This window comes from Histomonas meleagridis (genome assembly GCF_020186115.1).
Source record: "Histomonas meleagridis strain 2922-C6/04-10x chromosome Unknown contig_6, whole genome shotgun sequence".
Lineage (NCBI taxonomy): Eukaryota > Parabasalia > Tritrichomonadida > Dientamoebidae > Histomonas > Histomonas meleagridis.
The window spans coordinates 64356-87108 of record NW_027150902.1 but is presented as its reverse complement, the minus strand read 5'-3'; the positions used below and the strand labels follow the sequence as shown (position 1 = coordinate 87108).

The 22753-nt window shown below is 27.5% G+C and overlaps 4 protein-coding genes across 4 annotated transcripts; 2 read left to right on the top strand and 2 right to left on the bottom strand.

The window, feature by feature from the left end:
- Positions 1-3343: 3343 nt before the first annotated feature.
- Positions 3344-3913, bottom strand: GO595_007877 (Adenylate and Guanylate cyclase catalytic domain containing protein; the record flags this gene model as incomplete). The annotated part of the gene is made up of 1 exon (XM_067921388.1): positions 3344-3913. One exon carries the CDS (start codon positions 3911-3913, stop codon positions 3344-3346), a length of 570 nt encoding a protein of 189 aa, XP_067771711.1.
- Positions 3914-8404: 4491 nt separating this feature from the next.
- Positions 8405-8884, top strand: GO595_007876 (uncharacterized protein; the record flags this gene model as incomplete). The annotated part of the gene is made up of 1 exon (XM_067921387.1): positions 8405-8884. One exon carries the CDS (start codon positions 8405-8407, stop codon positions 8882-8884), a length of 480 nt encoding a protein of 159 aa, XP_067771710.1.
- Positions 8885-9572: 688 nt separating this feature from the next.
- On the bottom strand, positions 9573-10442 carry GO595_007875 (leucine-rich repeat protein; the record flags this gene model as incomplete). The annotated part of the gene is made up of 1 exon (XM_067921386.1): positions 9573-10442. One exon carries the CDS (start codon positions 10440-10442, stop codon positions 9573-9575), a length of 870 nt encoding a protein of 289 aa, XP_067771709.1.
- Positions 10443-21699: 11257 nt separating this feature from the next.
- Positions 21700-22611, top strand: GO595_007874 (uncharacterized protein; the record flags this gene model as incomplete). Its single annotated transcript, XM_067921385.1, has 1 exon — positions 21700-22611. One exon carries the CDS (start codon positions 21700-21702, stop codon positions 22609-22611), a length of 912 nt encoding a protein of 303 aa, XP_067771708.1.
- Positions 22612-22753: the final 142 nt, after the last annotated feature.

The window sequence follows — 22753 nt, the reverse complement described above, 5'->3', positions numbered from 1 at the left end:
ACACAAAAAATTTATCAAAAAAACAAAATCAAAATTCTATTTTTAGTTTTCATCAACAGGTTCCTGTGGACCACTTTCGATCAAATTCATCAGTTTTTCGTTTCTTCCTTTCTGAGCAATGTCATATGCTGTTTCTCCTTTGTTATTTTGTGCTTCAACATTTATACCATAAGTTGAGAGTAAGAGTTTAACATTTTTAATATTACCACTTAAAGCAGCGATATGTAATGGTGTCCAATAAATATCTAAAGAATTCCATCGAAAGAATTTAATGAATATTATCTATTACATTTATATCAAACATATTTAATGAAAGAATTAACTTTACCATTGCATTATTAGCAGATTGCAAAGCACAATGAAGAGCATTTCTATAAACAGAAAATTAATTCCGTCATTTGTCTTTTCAATTATATCAATTCCTTCATAATTACATAAAAATTGAGCAACATCACAAGATCCTTTTAATACAGAAGAAAGAAAAGGTGTACGAAATTTATAACGCAAATTCCTTTTGAATCTTTTGGATTAAATTTAGTTCCTTTTAACGATAAAATATAATGAACAACTTCTAAATTGTTTCCTAACGCTGCAAAATGTAAAGCAGTTCTATAAAACATAAAGTAATTCCTTCATTATCTGTTTCATTTATATCAAAATTACCTCTTTTTAAAACTGATTTAAATATATCTAATGGACAATTCTTAGCAACTAAATGTAAAAGATTTTGAAGAAAGAAAAAGAAACATTAAATACACAAAATAAATATTAAACATTAAAAATAAATTTGAGTTTTAAAGTTAATATCAGTTTCTTCAAGAGATATTAAAAATTCTACAATATCAAAGTTTTCTCTTCCAATAGCTATTAATAAAGGTGTTAAACCAAAACTAAAAAATAAACTTTAAATAAATTATATCAAATCTTATTCGCTTGATTAACATCTATTCCTTTTAATGATACTAAAAACTCAATAACTTCTTTATAACCAGTTTTAGAAGCGACATGTAAAAGTGTATTTCCATCAACATCTGTTATATTAATATTTGTTTCTGGAAAAGAACAAAGAAATTGTATAATTTCAAGTTGTCCATTTTTAACTGCATTATGTAAAGGTGTTTCATAAATAATCAAAAAACTCCATTAAGTTAGATAAAAAAACATTACTTCTTGCATTTACATATGATCCTTCATATGAACATAATACAATAGTAGTTGTTAAATGTCCATTTTTTGATGCAAGATGAAGTGGCGTTTCAATAAATATAATAAAATTCCATAAAGTTATTAAAACAAATTTTATCTTTTGCATTAAAATTAATATAATCAAATGAAGACAAGAAAACTATAGACTCATGTGCTCCACATTCAGCTGCTACATGTGCAAGTGTAACAAAAGAAAATGATAAACTTTACTAAAAATTTTAAATAAATTTTATCTGTCGAGTTTATCTCAAAATCTTCAGGAATTAGAACTTTTAAATAATTAATTGCGGAAAATCGTATAGCATTTTTTAAAACATAACTAAAAAATAAAAATAAATACCAAAAATTTCAAAAAAACTTTGGAAAAATTAAATTAATGATTTTGTTAATATCAAATGATTTATATTTTTTCATGTATAATTTAAATGCTTCAAAGTTATTATATACAATGCAATTATTTAAACAAGAAAAATTTAACTTTTGCCTATGATTTTTTTGTAATAAATTCATTATATCATATTGATGATATTTAATTGATGTTTCTAATGAATCATCAAATGATATTTTATTCTTTAAACATAATTGAACCATATCTACATTTCCTCCAGCAATTGCAAATAAAATTAAATGTTTTGGTAGATATTCTAATTTTTTAACAAGGAATTTAAAACATTTAAATGAACCATAAAATGCTGCATATTCAATAAGTGTGGGGTTTTTATCGGTAACCGTTCCGATAAACATTTCATTTATTTTTAAACGTATAAATTCTGTGAATTTTAATTTAGAATCAGTTATTATCTTTTCCATAAGAGAAACATTATCTTCACGAATAGCAGCAGCTATAGGTTCTTTGTTCATCCTTAATGTTCTTTCTTCTGGTTCAACAGATCCAAATATCCTTACATTTATTTTTGGTTGATTTGGTCCTCCCTTTTTTGGCTTTACAACTATTGTAGATAATGTTTTAGAATGATTTCTGAAGAAAAATGGGTCAAATTCTTTAAGTTCATCTCTAAAATATGTTGATAAATCTTTATCATAAGGTGCACGCTCCCAAATCTTCTTTATAGTAATTAAGTTATTTTGAAGAAGTTGAAGGAGAAAATAATACACTTTTCTTTGTTGCAATTGATTCATAAGAAAATCGTAATCTAATCCATTTTTAAAATTTGAATTAATTAATTTCAATAAATTAACTAATAAATCTATTGTTTTATATCTAATTTCGGAAACAATTGAAATATTTAATAATAGATCTTCTTGTGGAATTTCTATTGATTTGATATAAGAAACAAGTTCTTCAAGTGATTCTTCAGATATGTTAAGTATTTTTTGTAGTAGTTGATTTGAAAATAAAAAATTTTGATTCATGGATTTCATTCTTTCATCCATTTTCGAATGGCCGTTTTTTTTTAAAATCTTGGTCGACCAAAAGCATTTTATCGCATTAATCATAAAATTCATCATCAAAGCTAATTAATCATCATTACATACTATGTTTTGAACATAAAGATAGATTTTTTTAATTAATGCATAAACATAAATTTTATTAATAATCTTTTTTAATTTTCATCCAAACTTTATTATCAAGTTAAAGTTTGTTTTTATTTTATTCGTTCATTTACCTTTTAAAAGATTAATCATTTCTCTAAGTCTTGAAACAACTTAGATGAAAACCAATTTTCAAACAAACATTCACAATATTTGACTCATCAAACGTTAAAATAATGAACCAAGTTGTTGGCGCTCCAACTACGATGTCAATTGAAGTTCCTTCTGATATCAAATTGAAATCAAAAACCCCTGAATTGCTTGATTTGATGGGTGCACTTGAACGGTTACCAGATGATGAATTTATTGATTCAGCAAAAATGGTTGCAAATCTAGTGTTTATACTTGAACCGGAACGAAGGAAAAAAATCCAAGAAGTCAGTTCACTTGAAAAAGAATTACAAGAATACAAAGATCTGTTAAAGTCAATTTTAGAAATTGCAGAAGAATAACTGTAACTACACAACACAACTTAACAATGTTTCATAAAAAAATCTTTTTACGTTTCTTGAAAAAAAAAAAAAAAAAATCGAAATTAATTTTTATTAACATTTTTTTTTGTATGTTTGTACAAATAAATTTTTTACACATGGAAATCCGCTGGTACAATGTTTTCTTTTTTAGGTGGAGGTGGAGGAGAAACTAAGAACGTTGTCACTTTTCCATGCTTCACTTCAACTTCACCCCTTTCTTTGATGTCAAAATCTCCGTCATAAATCAAATCGCAAACAGATTTTGCGATGTGCACCATCATTGGCACGCCTGTGTGTTCCATTTGTTGTGCCATATTAATAGCTGGCCCTAATATTTCGAAAGTTGGTCTATCGATACCAAGTACTCCAGCTATGATAGGACCTCCAGTATTAATACCGACTCTCATTCTTAAGTTTTGATTTAATTTAACATTCAAAGCTAAAAGAGCATTAATTGAATCAATGCCAAACTTCACCATTTCAGTTGCAGCGATTTTAGGTGGATTATTATCAAAGATACCACCTGCAGCCATATAACAATCACCAATACATTTGATTTTAGTCAACGTTGAATACTTATTTAAAGCTATATCATAAACTCTAAACATTTGATTCAAAGTTGACATTACTTGAGCAGCTTGTAATGAAGCGCACCAAGGAGTAAACTCACATATATCCATAAACAAAATTGTAGCAGTTTGAACGGAGAATGAAATTTCGGATTTACCATTTTTCAAATCTTCTACAATTGACGAAGGTAATATTTGTCTTAATAAGTCATCACTTCTTTTCATTTCTTCTTGTAATAATTTTTCCATTCGAATTGTTTGAGTTTGATTTGAAGATACTAAAATGAAATAATTAATTTTAGTATTAGAATTTAATATACCATTAATTACACCATTATCACCAATTGCTATTAATTTTAATTGTATATTTAATATTGAATCATTTTTAACTATTTCGATTGGTTGAATTATAGTTAAAGGTCTTTTTCCATTTATAGCATTTTGATATTTTTCTTTAAATGAATTAAATCCGATATTATTAGCAGAAGGATTTATCATTTCGAAGAATGATTTCCCTATGAATTGTTCCGAATTATCATATATCATTTTAGTTGAAGGGTTAATTTTAGTTATTATCATATCTTTATTTAAGAATATAACTGATTCGATTAATCGTTCAATAACACTTTCATAAAACATTGTTGATTGTTCAATAGATTTCATATTTTGTTTCATATTAAAATCACCTGAAATTAATTTGACTAAATTTGGTGATGAAACGATTATTTCTGGAGGACAATGAATTAACATTTGGATTAACCATAAAAGTCTTTTCTTTAATGAAATTAAATATATTATAAATGCAATATATTCGAATATTATAAATATATCAAACACTAATAATATTATAATATTATAATTATATTTTTCATCAACAATAGTCTTTAAATCAGAATATAAAAATGTAGCTGATGGCCATATTGATGAACTATAAAAGTATTGTAATATATAATTAACTTTACTAACAATTATTGTTTCTGTTAATGATAATAAATCAGATCTAACAATTGAAATTAAATCATTTAAAATGATTTCTAAAAATAAATAATTATCTTCTGATGAAAAACATTGATAAAAATTATCGAAATCAGTCGAATCACAATCATTTGTATAAAAATATTCGGCTGTTAAACTTGATAATCGTGTTAATGCTTTAATATTATCTTCATCATTCCCTATTAATATTGTATGTTCTAATTCTAAAATTTCTTGATAAGAACTTGAAATTTCTGTTAATATTTTTGTTGGGTCATTTCCTATTAAAGTTTTCCCAAATAATAAAAATCCATATTGTAATACATAATTAAACATATAAATTGATTCCGAATAAATTTTAGATAATAAGTTTGGATAAGGTGCATCAACATTTATTACATCTAAAATTTCATTCATTGAAGAATATGATAAATATTCTTGTAACATTAAAAGGAAAATAGTAATAATACATATGAAAAATACTATAATTATTACAAAGATTGATGATAATGATTGTGTTGAAGTAGATGTAAATATTGAAATCAAATTCTCTTCTTGTTTATTACGAATTATTTCAACATTTTCTTGGTTCTCTAAATCTTCATCATTTTCTATTTTAGATCGTAATGAAGAAACTATATTTGAAACAATTTGTTTAGGAATTTTTAAGAAGTTATACATTATAACACTTCTTTGTTTAGTATAATATATAACAAATATTATAAATATTATTATACCACAAAAGAAATCAATACAAGAACAACATATCAATGAAATTATTAAGAAATTACGAATTGAATTTTCTTTTTCTAATTCATAATTATTAAAATTAATTGCAATATCATTATAAACATTCATAATAATATCTCTATGATCAAGTATAGTAATTAAACGATAATCATTAATTACTGTATCGATATCATTAATAGTTATAATATCACTAGCTAATATTGACATGAATGAAGTTGAACTTTCGATACTTTTATTTACTGGTTCATATATTAATTCATTATTATTATCTATATTTATAGTATTAAATTGTATTGATTGAGAAAATAAATAATTTGAAATTTTCTCTAAATAGATATTATTTTGATCATAATTATTTAATGATTTTAAATTCGAAATTCGAGTTTCTATTTCACTTGTAATAAAATTAATTTGATTCGTTATATCATTTGAAGGACCAAATGCTAAAGTATATAATTCATCACCTAAGAAACTATAACCTCGATAAATACTCATAATATTTTGTAATACTAAAAAACTTAAATGTAACATATTCGTACGAATATCATAAGTATAAGTTTCATATTGAAACAATTGCATTAACTTTTGAACTTTATCATTAGGAATTTGATTTAATAATAAAAACCCTAAAGTTAAACATATTAAAATATAAATAGTAAATGCGACAATAGTAAATGTAATGATTGGTATCTTAACATTTAATAAACTTTCTCGAATTGTCGAATAAAGTAATCCTTCATTAGTTTCCGACGTTTCGAAGATACTTAAAGAAGTTGAAATTGAACTATTATTATTAATATTATTACTATAAATCGATTTACTATCATCGAAATTAGAATTATTATTTTTTTGGGTTAATGATATAATTAAAGGGAAACATTCATTAGCATAAATTTCATATTTATCTTCAACAATTCTTTCTCCATTTTTAAGTTTTAAATAATTATTATTCCAATAATTAAATCCGATTTTATCCCCTTTAACTTTTAATAAGAAACGTGCATATAAACGAATGATATATTGATTATTCGGATATGTTTGTATCAAATGTAATATTTCATTTTCTGTTTTCATTGTCGAATTTTGTGATGTAATTAAAGCGGATTCCATATCTTGTAAGTTCCCTTGAATTATACATTCCCAAAATCTTCGTTGTTCATTCTTAGCTTCATTTGTTAACTTATCGATTTTCTTTAAATTCCTTCTAAATGATTGAGTCATAATTTGTTCTCTTTGATGAGTAATCAAACGAATTTTACTACGGAAATATGAAATCATTGATGACTTCTTCTTTAAAATATGAATTTGTTCTTCAATCCAAACTAAAACTTTTTGCTCAGTCGAAATAGATGCTGCAAATCTTGCCCATAATACAAATAGTTCCAATTTGTTTGGATATTTATTATTTGCCATTTTCATGAACTCCCAATCAATCATTAATGGATGTCCATAAGTGAATGCAGTTTTCGCTAAGTTTAAAGTTTTAGAGAAACTATTACATATGTTATCAAACTCTAAATGATCTTCATTAATTATTTCAAGTTTCATTAATTCTTTAGTTTTCCGAAGATGATTAATACCAAATGATATAAATGGAAATAATAAATCAATACATATTTCTAATGGAATGAAAAATGATGGAACTGGATGTACTCTAATATCATAACAAAAGTTTAATACCAAACAAATTAATGCTGAAATAGATACACCTGAAAAGATAATATAAAGTGTTGACGAAATGAATGAAGTATATATTAATGATATTATTGTTGAACTTAAATAATTTAATATCATTAATATAAATATAATATATTTCCCAATGTCATTTAAATATGGATAAATCCCAGAAATAAAGACTTGGAAGCACATGATCAAGATATAATAGATTTGATGCTGATACAAATAACAATGTAATGATGTGTTACAAAATTCAACTCGGACACATGATAATGGTAAAATTACAAATGCCCAAATCAAAAATAAAATGAAATAAAGTATGATGAAAACAATGGTAATCGTCTTAACATTCGATTCCTGACTAAACGCTAAAAATGATTTGTCTCCTAAAACACTAAAAAAATATCCGTGAATGATAAAACATGGGAAACCATAGAATTCGACAAGAAGTCTGGACGAAATACTCGAGAGTGTGCCTTTCCGACAGAATAAGAACATTGTGACGAAAAATAATACGATGAATATTAATTGGATTATGAAAAAGATGATAATATAGATATACAAACTATTCTGGTTATAAAACGCTGGAGTAAGACGTATTAACATGTTAGTGTACTGTAGGAAATATTCAACAAGTTGATCTGTCGGTTGAGTATTTGGACAATTTAATAAATGAGCTGGAAATACCCATAGAACAAGAAACAAACAATTCCCTATGAGTGATAATATCGGAAGAGGTTTAACGGAGTCATAAAGATAACATCCGAATTGAAACAAATTCCGTTTAAAGCGAATGCCAAGTGGAACCATTAAAACGCCCTGGTACTTGTCTTCGCTTTTCACCGATGAATAGATAGAGCTGGAATTATTACTCGTACTTAAGCTTGTCATTGACTTCCTTGGGAATTAGTTATAACGGATATTGGCATCGATAAAGTACTCAATTTTCATAGGGATAATAATCCGATTCGTGTGTCGTAAAAAATAACTGACACAAGTGATCGGTTCCTTTTGAAACGCACCCTGAAAAGGTTGAGAACTGACATTTTTTTGCCAGGTTTTTGAATCGCAACTCAAAAAAACCGAAGATATTGAAAAGTTTATGTAAATTCGTGAAAGACTTCAGCAATTGACAGTTTTGATCGGCACTGATAGAATTGCATTCAAAAAGTGGAGCAGATACTGTTAAAATCTTGGAAGATGAACTCGATTGGTGCACCACGAATGAATGCAATTGGATACTCCGTAACTGACGACGGAAGATTCGCTCTCAGAGAGCCTGCGTTAGGATGGTATTTGGTACGAATTACGAAACAATTATCAAAACAAGATCTTGACCAACTAAAAGGAAGAGGAATTAACTTTTCAACGTCATCAATGATACAAAGGGGTTGGTATAAGTTATTCCTTACAAAAGAACAAACTCAATTTGCGTTGTCATTAAATTCCTTCTCTTTGATACCATTTAAAAAAGTTTATACACCGGACTTTAGCAAGCTAAGGCAGCTAACGAGCTTCTTGGTTCAGGCTGTTCCCGGCTGGAACCCACAGCCGCCTGCAACATCAAGAAATTACATGACAAATGAAATGTTCATTGTGGAAAACGCTTCAGCAGAACAGCTCTACGCAGACCCGTACGTGGTGAACGTTTCTGATGTCCCAAAAATTTCACCATGCTGACTAAGTTTTCTATTTTTATTTCTAAATTTGAAATTAAAATTTTTTGTATATGATAAATGATTAAATGAAATATTAAAAATATGTTCCAAATATGTTCTATTTTCAATTTATTGTCTTGCTAAATTGCTTTCGCGTGATGTTGTTAAATTTAATAATTTTTTGTTTTGCAAAAGCGAATTAATCTGTCATCAATAGTAATGTATATATACGTATATTCCATTATACTCGGAAAAAAATGAAATGACATCATAATGTATAGAATTGATACATATTGCATTTATATTCATTGTAAAAGGTAAAATGGATATATAAAACTGTCGTTCACAGAAGCTTTTTTCAACCTATAAAAAGGCATGTATATACATACCAAGTTTATTGAATAAATATGAAATAATATCATTGTATTTCGCTCACAATGCCTTTTTGAAGAATCTGTTGTTTAAAGGCATTTTATTTTTTTATTTTTTATTTTTTAAAATATTTTTTCCATACCAAACATTTCTTCGTAGTTGTATGAAAGTAGACAGTTTTTCATGGTGTCTTTGTATAAATTAAAAAAACATTGAAAAGAGTTTGACATAATCAACATGATAATAACCTTCTGAATATGTTTTCTCATAATTTTATTCACATCTAATTCATTTCCTCATAAAAAAATACATTTTTATATTTTTTTTTTAACAATATATCATAGCCAATTGTCTTCATCTTCTTTTGCAAGTTCTTCCACTATACTGTCGACATCGTCGTACTGCTTTGTCGTTGACGTCGTTGTCTCCTTAAACTGCAGCTTCACGCTCGACTTTTCCTTTCTGTTATTACTTTTCACCAAAAACGTAACAGCTGCGACGACAATCAAAACGAATGCGACCGCACCGCAGATTATTCCGATCAGCGCCGCAGTTGTAATTCCGCCCGGTTCATCACTTGGACTCAGATACACGTATGTGAAGAAGTTCGAATAATAGCTATAATATGTCGAATATACAATGACTGTGTAATTGTAGTATATGAAATTCGTTTCAACATAAGTTAACTCCGAATTACTCAAATAATATGAAATCGTTTGAGTGTCAATCGCAGAATACGTCAGCGAATATGAAACAGACAATGAAACAGTTAAAGTAAACGAAAACGTTTGCGATAAATCGCTGCGAAGTGAAGCAGTGAACGTGTTCGAATGCGAGAACGTGTTCGATTGCGTTGGCATTGGTGCGCAGCCTTCAACAGTGTCTGTGGTTACATATAAATTTCCAAAACTTCGATCAATGTAATCCTTCGGTACCATAACTGCTGCAGAAACATTTGCAAATGCATTTACTCCAATGTATGGCTCTTTTGTTCCATAAAAGTAAATACATTTTAGATTTGGACAGGATGAAAATGCAGAACCTCCAATTTCTTTGACATTTTCTCCAATTATAACATATTCCAAATTATTGCAAAAACAAAAAGCAGAACCTCCAATTGATGTAACCAAGTTGCCAATGTGAACATACTTCAGCATTGGCCATTCACTGAATTCGCTACTCAAAATTGAAACATTTCCGTATATCATAACACAAACAGCTGAATGCGAATATTCGTCTGCATAATCATTTTCGTTGTATATTAAAAGTGTATTATTTTCAGTAATATATATTTGAAATGCATTAGTGAAAAATAAAACAAAAAGAAATGAAAAATAATTTGTTTTCATATTATTTGGTTTTAAGATATTTTTAAAGAACAATTTCACATTTAAATATCTTTTAAAAAAGATAATTAATACACAAAATATTATTAAAAAGTATCTATTATTGATGGAAAGATTTGAGCTTGTAAAGCAATTATGATGTGGATCGTTTTGTGCATGATAAAAGGGATAATCGGCTTTGGTATGATTTCCATCATCGATAGGAAATAGATTAAAATAATTTGTCTTGGGTCGAAACTTTTGATGTTTTACTAATGGCGAATTACAAAAAGAGCTTAAAATAAGTGAATAAAAAAATTTATACATGTCAAAAATATTCAAAAGATAACGAGCAAAAATTCCAATGGTATCGTATAAGAAAGCATTAGTGCTGTGATTGCTTCCTTTGGGTGCTGAAAAAGTTTGCGTTTTGTTTTTGCTAATTGATAAAATTGGTAATTTATTGAATTTTTTCAGCGTATCTGTGCTTTTGTTGGAAAATGTGGAAATGGTAAAAATAGTGTAGCCTATTAAAATGCCATTCATTGTACTTGAAAAATAATGAAGTAAACTCTTCAAAGGCTGCTGATCCATAAGTATAAGAAAAAACGAAGAAGCTTTTGATAAAAATGAGAAGAAAAACAAATATTTTACTTCGGATAGGACGTGGCGGTCGTTGTTAGATGCATGCTCAATAATTTTGTCTGATTGAAGCGGTATACATGGTTTTTATTCTTCCATTTTGACGCATCCCACTCTTAAATACGATCAAAATATATTGAAAAGAAGAACAATATGTTATTGATTTTTGGCGCACATCATACTTTCACTTTTGTATGAAATTGAATGGATGATTCAATATTTTCTATAAGGTCTCCCAACCCCAAATTTCAATTAAAAGTCATGCCACCTTTAATGCACAATAAAATGTAATACAAGATTTTAGAATCTCTTCTATTTTAAATGCACATGATAAATAAATTTCATATTTGTATATAAATAAATGATGAAGGTTATTTAATTTATAAGCAAATTGATGGAAAATATCTCAAAATAAATTTATATCATCACTTCGTAAAGCAAATAACTATTTTAATATCGGGATGATTTACAAATGAATCCAATCTTGAAATACCAATGTAATTTGATTTATCACCTAAAAAAGTAACAAACTGTTTCCCTTCAAAATTTCAAAGCTTTGTTTGAATTGAACGAACAAAAATTATGTTTGCAAAAAGAATTATTAAATTTGATCCTGCAACTAAATTATATTCTGTGATTACAAATGAAAGTCCTGAACCAATATGGATGAAAGAAGACAAAATAATAAATAAAAACGTTATAATCGATTTTGTAAAAGAAAATAATCTTCAGCATCTTGTAGACTATGAACACCTTATAAGTACATTACAAAACCAACCAATAAACCAGAATAATATTAAAGAAGAAAATACACAAAATGTGATCAATAATATTCCTCAAATTCAAAAAGCATCACAAACAAATGTTACCTCCAACTCAACACAAAATATGCAAACAACTCAAGTACAACCATCAAAAATTCTTGTAAACACGAAAGTTTCAACACATGAATCCGACCAAATAAAAACAGAAAAAGTCGAACCCACAGAACAAAAAGATTCAAACGCGAACAGACACCCAATGAATCTTCCTATTAAAAAAATTTGTGGCGCAGATGATGATCCAAAAAAGACTCAGAAATTTATATATGCTGTTTTGTATGAAGGTGATCCTAATATTCATTACATATCTCAGGATGATATGAAAAAATATCATCCAATGGAGCTAATCGAATTCTACGAACAGCATTTAAAAATTGAGAAAGTACTTTCAATGCCACCATATAGACCACCTCAATCAAAATAAATATTTTTCTTTTTTTTGAATAAACATTTTTATATATTAATTACTATCAAATAATTTTTTAAAGAGGTTACTTTGTTATTTTTTAATTTTATTATTTTATTTTTTTGTTATCTTATTATTTCATTATTTTGTTATCTTATTATTTTGTTATTTTGTTATTGTCTCATTTTGTTATTTTGTTGTTTTGTTATTTCATTATTTTTTTACTCCTAAATTTAATATTATAAAATTTTTTATTTTGTTATCTTATTATTTCATTATTTTGTTATTTTGTTTATTTTTTTTTCTTATTTTATTGTTTTCAATTAATTCTTTTTATTCCGTATTTATCTTCATAAATTTAACTTTAATGAATTGAAAAGCATGATGAGAGGTACTAAAACTCAAAATCCTGCAATATTTTTTCAACGATAATTTTATGTTAAGGATAACATTGGGAGGAGATTACAAAAATACCCTCTTTTCGAAATTTCGACTGTACAATCTTTCGAAATTCGATCTGATTTCGACCATACTTTTTATGGAATTTTGGATTATTTCCTATATAGTAATGTTGCATACTAGATGTGTTTATTTTCTAAACTATTATCCTTTATCATTTTCATTAAAAATTTTGAGAAAAAGTGAAAATATATGAAAAAATCAACTTAGTCGATAATAAATCGAGTGCAACTTTTTATATGAAGTGGCGGTGGTCTTTATTTATTTATGAATAAAAATATATGATTTGTTATTTAAAAAAAATGTGATTGTCAAATAAAAATATTTTTTGCATGGATTTTTATGAATGATTGAAATTTTGATGAAGTGAAAAAAATGATGTGAAGTGATTTTTTCTTTATTTATTTTTTTATTCGAATTTTTGGGTGTGTACTTAAATATTTAAATCTCTTAAGTTAACTGATATTACTGCTATTGTTTCTTTAATGTTATCATAATATTTCTGGATCCATTCGAGCATATTTTGCTTTGTTTTTGTATCATATTTGGAAAATGGAATTTGATAGTATTCAGAACAATTTACGATGATATCCTTCAGAGTACTACATAATAACTTATTTCCAAATAATTTATTTAAATCAATTATTATTTCTTCATTAATTGAAGGATATTTCTCTCTTATCTTTAATCTTTGAGAATCTTCGATAAAGCATATCTTATCCATTGATTATTTGGATTGTGTAAGATTTCTACCATTTAAACCTGTCTGAACAGACAAGGTAACTGCATTAATACTCAAGGAATTCATTATTCTTTTTGTATTAAAATAAAATGTATCAAATAATATTTGAAAAAATTCTTCCACGATTTTAGAATGATTACTAATAATGATATCAAAATTTTCTACATTAACAATAGGTTTTTCTACTATGAATCCTGCTTCAATTAATAGTGAATAAGCAATTGTCCTTCCATCATATGGAAATAATGATTTATCGTATTCATTGTATGAAATTGTAATTCCAAATGATGATGCTCTTTTAGAAACCTTTAAAAATTGTAATTCTTGGTCTGTTATGCTAGCTATTATTTGATCAGTTGATATTCTTTTTAATGCTGATCTTAGGGTTTTGAACATACCCATTTTTATTCTTAAACATCCAAATTGATGTTCAAGAGGATTTGACGTAAATCTATTTAAGCTTTTTTTGGCATTCATATCTTTTAGAAGTAATGTAACAAATGAATGAATTGTATTACAACAATGAATACATAATTTCTCATCAAAAAGTGTTAAAGCAACAATATTTTTCATTTTTTCTTGTTTAATTCCTGTGTCTAATTTTGTTTTCTTCATAAATTTATAATATATGAATTTTAATAAGATACTGATTTCAAATAGCGAAATTTTTTTGCTTAAATTTATATTGTCATTAGACATTGCTTCTATAAACAAAGACCATGGTAACAAATATAATAATGCTGAAAAATTATGTTTTACATATAGCATTAAAGTATTGTTAATAGAAAATAGAGAAATGGAAAGAATATCGTGCATTTTCGTGATTTTAGAGTTATTAATCAAAATCGGTAATGAATTTAAATCTTCTCGTATATTGGAAATGTCAATGATTGGTGAATTTCGATTAAATCCAATAGTTAATGGTACGTCTTTATATAACCGATATCTTGCACATTTGAATATATGAAGGGGATCACTAATATATCGAAAAAAAACTCTTTTTGCAATTTCAACAATTGAAGTCGTGTAATGTTCAGCAACACATTCATATTGACCAAAGAACGAATTATGATAAAAATCATAGCAATTATCACCATCAAAAACAAATCCAAGAACATATATTTTATGATTCTTTAATTAATTACGTAATGTTTCGAGTGTTTCACATTGAATATTTGTTGCTTTCCCCTGGGATGAAGGAGAAAAATGAATTATTGAGCACGAATAATCTGGATTTATATATTGAATGTAATAAACAACGGCATAATTTTTTATTTGATTCCAATTTATCATTAAAAAATTTATCCATTGTTGTGCATTTTCGCAGAAAAATTGATAAGGATTTTCAATATTTTGTATAACTACTTTTTTTAACTTAATCATTACATTATTTTTTGTTATAGTCACATCGGGCGAAAATGCTATTGCGTCAATACTTAAAATACAATCCATTGGAGCAGGACGAAAAATATTAATTTGATTGTTTTTATAAGCATTTATGATTCCATCTATTTGATTAATAATATCAATCAAAGACTTAAAACGTTCATTGATTAAATCTGCTAAATGATTATGTATTGATGTATAAAAAGGTAATGGAATAAAAGATCTAATATAACGTAAAGCTTGTGGCGAAATCGAATTAATATTGGATGCTAATTGATAAATTTTTTCATCATATCTTCTTGCATTTGGGTGAACTCCAAGGTTTCTCAATATCGAATTAATGATTTCATCATATTCTTCATTTTCTGAATTAATATCTTCATTTCTCTCTATGTTTGAAACACATTTGACACTTATCGCTTCATAAAGTCTCTTATTAATACGTGCTTGTCTTTCTGCCTTGATCCGCTTTTGTCTTTCTCTCGCTAATTGCAAGGCTTGTCTTGATTTTTCCATGATAAAAAATAAAAATAATGTGAACTAGAAATTTCCTCAGAATTTCAATGGCATTAAATGAAAAACAACTAGATGCATTCAAATCAGTAAAATTTTTGATTCAAAAAGCTTCCTACTACGTTTTGTAAAGTATTCAATTTATTTTTTGGGAAACACCCCAAAAAGAATTGACATAAAAAAAAATTCAGCGGTCTAAATCCTTAGATAGGTATGATTATAAATAAATAAATCCTAAACTTCATAGTTAGTCGGGTCCCATTAAAAAACTATTGCACGATTTTTTTTATCATTAAAAAAATGAGAAAAAAGCACCCATTTTTTTAATCAAAAAAATTAAAAAATTATTTTTTTTCATCAAAAATGTATATTGCAAGAAACCATATATGTGGAAAGAAAGCAAATCGATCATAGATTATTTTACACATTTAAAATTTATGATTCATTTACTTTTGACATCATATTCAAATTATTAATTAGGAAAATTGAAATTTATTTTCCTTCAAACAATACATTCGTGAAACAAAATAAAACATTTTTAATCAAAAAAATTTCTATTTAAAATCATCACATAAAAAAAAATTTGAGAAAACCGATTTTCGAGCACTTTTTGATATTCAAAATATAAATATTCTAATAAATAATCAAAATTATCGAAATATATATATATATATATATATATATATATATATATATATATATATATATATATATATATATATAAATTAATATTCATGATGTATTTTTATTATAGCTAGAAAAAAAAAAGATCACCGCCACTTCATATAATTTTTTACTAAGATTTTAAAAAAAAGTGAGAAAAAAATGAAAAAAATTGAATGAAAAAAATTATGCTTTTAATTTTATGAATTACCATTAATAAAATATAATTTACATCAAAAATAATAAAGATTGGTCACCAAAAATATATATTTGGAAAAAATCGATTTCGAAATTTCGATTTTGATCCGGATATTTTTTTCCCAATTTGAAAGCAGATTTTTATTCACGTGTTGATAGGGATCTAATAAAAATCAAAAAATTCACCAGGATATGTTTATTTCCTCAGTTTGATGAACTCTTTTTTTAAAATTAAGAAGATGTTCAAGCAATATCTATGATGATGATATATTACCTATATTTTATGGTGAAAAAATTATTTTAAATTCATGTTTAACAAGATGATATTCTTCATTGGTAAGGCCATTACATATTTCATTTAATGTTTGTTCTCTAAGTTTTCATTTAAAGCTAAACATAATGCATTAATATTCTTATGCTATAAAGAAGAACCCTTTTAAAAATTGTGTATGTGTCTGTATACAGACAGTTTATGACATCACGAAAATGGATTTGAAATTATGGTCACACATTAGTTTATTATTTTGTTATGCTATTTTTGAAATGGTAATCATTTCTGGAAATAACACAAATTACCCAATAAATGTATGGGATTAAAAAGCCTGTTTTTATTCTTCATGAAGAATAAAGAAAATTTATCTTTGAAAGTTCAATTCATTCATCCTTGAAATCACAATATAATTACATTATCAAGTATTTTTAATTTTTGAAAAATGTTGTATTTACATAAACATTCAACAGAAAAAATGTAAATTTGCTATGCTCAAATGGTTGTGATTTATATATAAAATTAATAAATTAAGTGATAATGAAAAATACGCATCACACATCAAATTAACACTTTTGAAATTTTCTATTTCAAGGCACATTAAAACACAACATTGAAGAAATTTAAAAGAAATGTTGCAATTTGAAGGATAACAATTAGAAATGATGATGTTCAATAACTTCAGAAAATTCTATATAACTAAAGCAATTTTAATGATTTCTTTTTTTATTTATAACACGAAAATTATATCTGAATAAATACTGCTAAAAAAAAGAAAAGTTTCATGAATGGATTATGCATTTCTTGGATCAATACACTGTTTTAAATATTTATATATGAATAATGCAAAAGTAAATAGTAAGTTAAATTTGCTGTTGAAATTAGATATGGAGAAAATATGCATCATGTGAATGTGAATAAGAAATTTCGCAGAAATGATCTCTTTATAAATCTTGAAAAGCTAGAAAGCTTAGGAGAAAATAAAAATAATAAATAAGAATTTAAAATGTTTCAATAATAATCATTCTCAATCAACTGACGAAAATAAGCATACAAAAAAGTGATTTTTCCGAGTTTTCTTGAACACATGTTTGAAGAGTTAATAGCAGAAAATTTATTGTCAAATTATTCGTAAAAAATTTTAAAAATATTGAAATAATAACAAATTTATGTGTGGAAAAATAAAAAGAAAAGAGTTGAAGAAAACGTTCAGAGAAAAAGTTGGAAGCTTCACAAGGTGCTTATTCATTCTTGGAAGGGATTGTGTGAATTCTATATTTTACAAAAGTCGATGAACCATTGTCTTCATATGGACGGTTTTTATAGGCTCGACATGATCGTTTCATTGTTTCTTTTTCTTTCAATTTGTATTTAAATTTGAAACCACATTCATTCCAAATTTCTGACAATTGATGTTACATTGAGGAACACAACGACTGTCATAATAAAACCAATGGAATTCACTTTAATTGCTCAAAAGAATTCTCTTGATGAATATATTCATCAAAAGAAAGTACATTTACTCCTTTAAAATCAAAATCAAAGTTTTTTGCTTACATTTTGTATTTTAGTTTTTTTATCTGTGTATTTGTTTTAAAAAAATTTGTTTGCCAAATTCTTGGGGAGAACATTCAAATAGAAAATTCTGGCATTTTGAAATAACAATTTCCGTTCAAAATCGTTTGCCCATAATTTTTTGTATGAAAAACCGCGCAAAAAAACGGTTGTCAGGTCAAACGTTAATTCAATTCTGCGTTCGAAGCATAAACAAAAAATCGAGAAAAAGAAATTTCAACATCACACCCATTAAAAGAGATCGCACAAACCAAAGATATAATGAAAATATGATAAAATATGTCAAAATCATAAAAAATGGATGGAATCATAAAAAACTATGAAGCAAATTTGCCATATGAACTGATAAACCTCCAAAAATTCAAATGATAAAAATGGTTTCAATACAAATTCAAAAAGCGGGAAGGTAGCTCGACCAGAAAATGAATGCAAAAAAAGAAAAGATCAAACCAATTCACATTCCAGAATTTCACAACTACACATTTGTCAAAGAACTTCCGACAGGTACATTAAGTTCAACTTCTTTATTAATCCATAAACAAAATCATCTTAATTATATTTGCAAATCTTTTCCAAAAAACGTTATAGCATCACCTGAACAAATAAACTTGCTTATGGAAAGATCAAATCATCTCAAATCACTTAATTTCGTATGTCCTTATGTAGACATATATCAAACAGAAGATTCTGTTTATTTAATAAGGCCATATCTAGATGTTCTTAATCTATCAGATTTTCTTTTGCTTCACCGTTTGGATCAAAATAGTATTTATGAACTTTGGCGATCAATTGTAAAGCGATATTATTTGATTCATAAGGCAAATGTTTTTCCAAACTCAATCAAACCTTCCAATATCTTTATAACTCGCGACAAGCAAATCATCCTTACTGATTTTTACATTTTTTCACCTGGAATAAATTTCGTATTCCAAACACCTAATCCACTTGACATACAATGGTTCCCTCCGGAATATTTTACAGGCACAGCAAAGGTCAATGCATCTTCTGATATATGGTCTCTTGCTGCTCTATTCATTACAATGAACGGAATACCCCTTCCATGGGTCTCCAAAAACATTTTTACAATGATAGAAGGGAAAATTAATCCACGTCTTGACTGTCTCACGTCTTTTCATTTCAACATATCAAAAATAATTATTTCATCACTTCAATGTGACCAGTCCAAACGGCCTTCTCTCAAGCAGATCCTACTCGAACCAAAGCTTAAACATAAAACCAACAAATTTGGTGGGTTTAATAGTTATCACAAATTGTCTTCAACAGCAGTCACTTCCTCTCAACGAAAAGTAATGACTCTGAACCCAAACACAAACTCTAAAATGTGTTTCAGATACAGGAAACTTGGCGGTATTGAGCTCGACAAGCTCCTTCTCAGAAACAGCCAAACAGTCAGAGCGCCCTTCTACCTCAAACAGACTTTTTCAGAACCATATTTGCAAAACCCGAAAAGCTCTGAAAGCCAGTGAAATTATTGCAATAATTTTTATTTTTACTATGTTTCATTAAAAATTTTTTCAAAACTATTTATTTTATTCGCTTATTGGAAAAATTGATTCAATTGTCTAAACTCAAAATAAATTTGTTGGACAACATCAGTTATTTTCATCATTTTATTGTGGGATTTATTCAAAAGAGTGTATTTTACTTATTATGACTTAGAACTTTTCTTTATGACTTATTTAGGCTTAGTTTTATAATCAATGATAATAAAATGCCTTTACATTTTGAATCAAAAATATTAAATTTATAAATAAGTTTATATTTGATTATAAAAAATTTGTAGTTATTTTAATATCATGTCAATATGATCTATATAAGTGTCAGCAAGCCATTGATGGAAATGTATTTTGAAGAGCTTTTGTAAATCTTTTTTCCATTGAAAAACATGTAATATTTTGAAAAGTATTCAAAAAGTTTTTACTTAACGGTTGTTTTATAGGGGATGACAACAGCTGACACCATCAATGACGTTATAACAGGCGTTATCATGTTCGTATTTGTTGTTGTTGATATCTTATTTCTTGTGTTCGTTTTAAAGTATCGAAATCTCGAATTCAACAAATTTTGGATTACCAGAACAGCTCTTATCATAGTTTCATTACTTTATACACTTATTTCCGGACTTTCAAACTTTCGTTGGCTTCCACAGCAATTTTCTACAAACAAATCCAAATCTTTTGCATGTTCATTTCCAAATTATTTTGGTAATTGTATAATCATTCCTTTATTTTTTGAGATAATCCTTGGCATTATCACGATGGCAACTAATATTATTATCCGAGAGAGGCATCATAACAATCGAACATTAATTCTTCGCTCATTTCTTTGGGTATTACTTCCTTTCATTCTAGGTATTGTCAACCTTTACATTTCATATGATTACTCAGATATGGTATTTTTCAAATCATATGATCCAGATCACAATTATTGTGTTCAATCCAACTATTATGCAGCTGTTGTTCTAGTATCTGTTATATCTTGTTTAATCAGGTATATCCAAATCAAAAGGAATCTCAACAGAAATGTAATCAATACAAATTATCAAAAGAAAATATCCAAATATCTTATTCTACTCATACCGGTATTAATCATAATTATATTGTCAGTATTTCTTTCCTTCCTTTACCACATTTTGCAGATTGTCGTGAAGTTCGTGAATTTGGTCGGGTTGTCAATCATGTTGACGGTTTTCATACATTTCTATGTTTTACAACCTGTAAAGGAAACAATTCAAGCATCAAAACTTGATGAAAGTTTATTCGAGAGTAGCTCGTCTGAAACTATAGATGAAGCTTTGTCACCATAAGTTCTTTCTTTGTTATATATGAATAAAATATATATTTTGTGAGATAAACGGATTTTCGAAATTCAAACTTTTCAAAATTATACAAAGGTCAAAAATAATTGTAATGATTTGTGGTATGGAGAAAAGCAATTGCTAAGTGCAGCTTCTCGAAAGTAATTATCAATATGAGTTATAATTTTCTGTGATTTTTGTTATCGGTGTTTTTTAAATAGAAGAGACAGAAGATATACTTCGAAAACAATCAATTCTTGGTCACATTTGAATTCTTCATTTATTAGAATTAGATCATGATGAAATAATAAGCCACATTTTCTTATTCATTCTAAAATATTTAATAGTTTGTATCACATCACGTTAATCTATGTCGATTTAAGGAAGGCAGATCGAATATTCGATGAATTACTCTCACAGAGAAATCATCGATAATTGAATTGAGTAATTGTAATGTGTCGTTTTTTGTGAAGCTTCTGACATCTATGAGTATTGAAAATTCTGAATGTTCAAATATCGTAATTTTACTTTTTGAATCAAAATTTCATAAATTAAATAGTTTATAAACTGTTTCTGTGTAATAAATCGCTCAAATAACACAAATTTTCAATTTACAACGAAATGTTTGTTCACTTCACTTGTATTTTCGATGGAAAAACAATTTGAAGAGAAGCCAATTAAGGAACAAAAAGTCGAAGAAGAAGCTGAAAAGAAGACTGAGAAAGAGAATGAAGAGACAGTCGAAAGCTCAGAAGACGATGATGAAATCCTTGATATCCTTCAAAACATGAGAAGTTACATCGATCAGATCATCCAAAAGAGATCAAGCCGCAAGTCAAAACAGTTGCCAGTCAAGAAGCAAAAGGAAGAATCCAGTGAAGATGAAGAAGAAGAAGAAGAATTAGAAGAAGAAAGACCATGTCCATTCAAGAGAGGACGCTGCCATCGCAGGCGTTTCGAAAGAGAATCTTCATCATCAAGTGATAATGAAAGGCCCTGTCCATTCAGGAGGAAGCATTTCCGTGAATCCGAATCCTCATCTGAAGAGTCCAGTGAAAGTGAACACAAGAAGCCATGTCGCAAACACCTCCGTAACAAGATGATGATGGGCCGTCGCTGCTGCAAACGTATGGAAATGATGCGTAAGTGCTGCATGAAAGATCATCCCTGCTTCATGAAATGTCGAATGCCACCACCTCATTCTTGGTGGATGAAGAAGCGGTTCTTTAGGAGATTTGGTATGATGCCACCACCTCCACCATGGTTCATGCGCAAGCATGGAATGCCACCACCACCACCATGGCATATGAGGAGACATCATGGAATGCCGCCACCACCACCATGGCACATGAGGAGACATCATGGAATGCCTCCTCCACCACCACCACGAAGAATGAGAGGACACTGTTGCAGGAAAGAAATGAGACACATAAAATTCGGCAAGCGCGTTTTCGATCAACCACCTCCTCCACCACCTTTCGGTGGATATCAGCCGAATTATTACATGCAGCCAGGCTATGGAATGCAGCAGCCACCATACTGGCAACCACCAATGTGGTAAAGTGAAATTGGGGAGCACTAACGTCAAGTAAAAAGACCCCTGAAAAATTGATTTTTTTTTCTCTATAATGTGACTTTAGAAGTTTGAGTTCAGCTTATATTTTCAGATCAATTCATTATAAACGTTTAAAGAGCATTTGTGA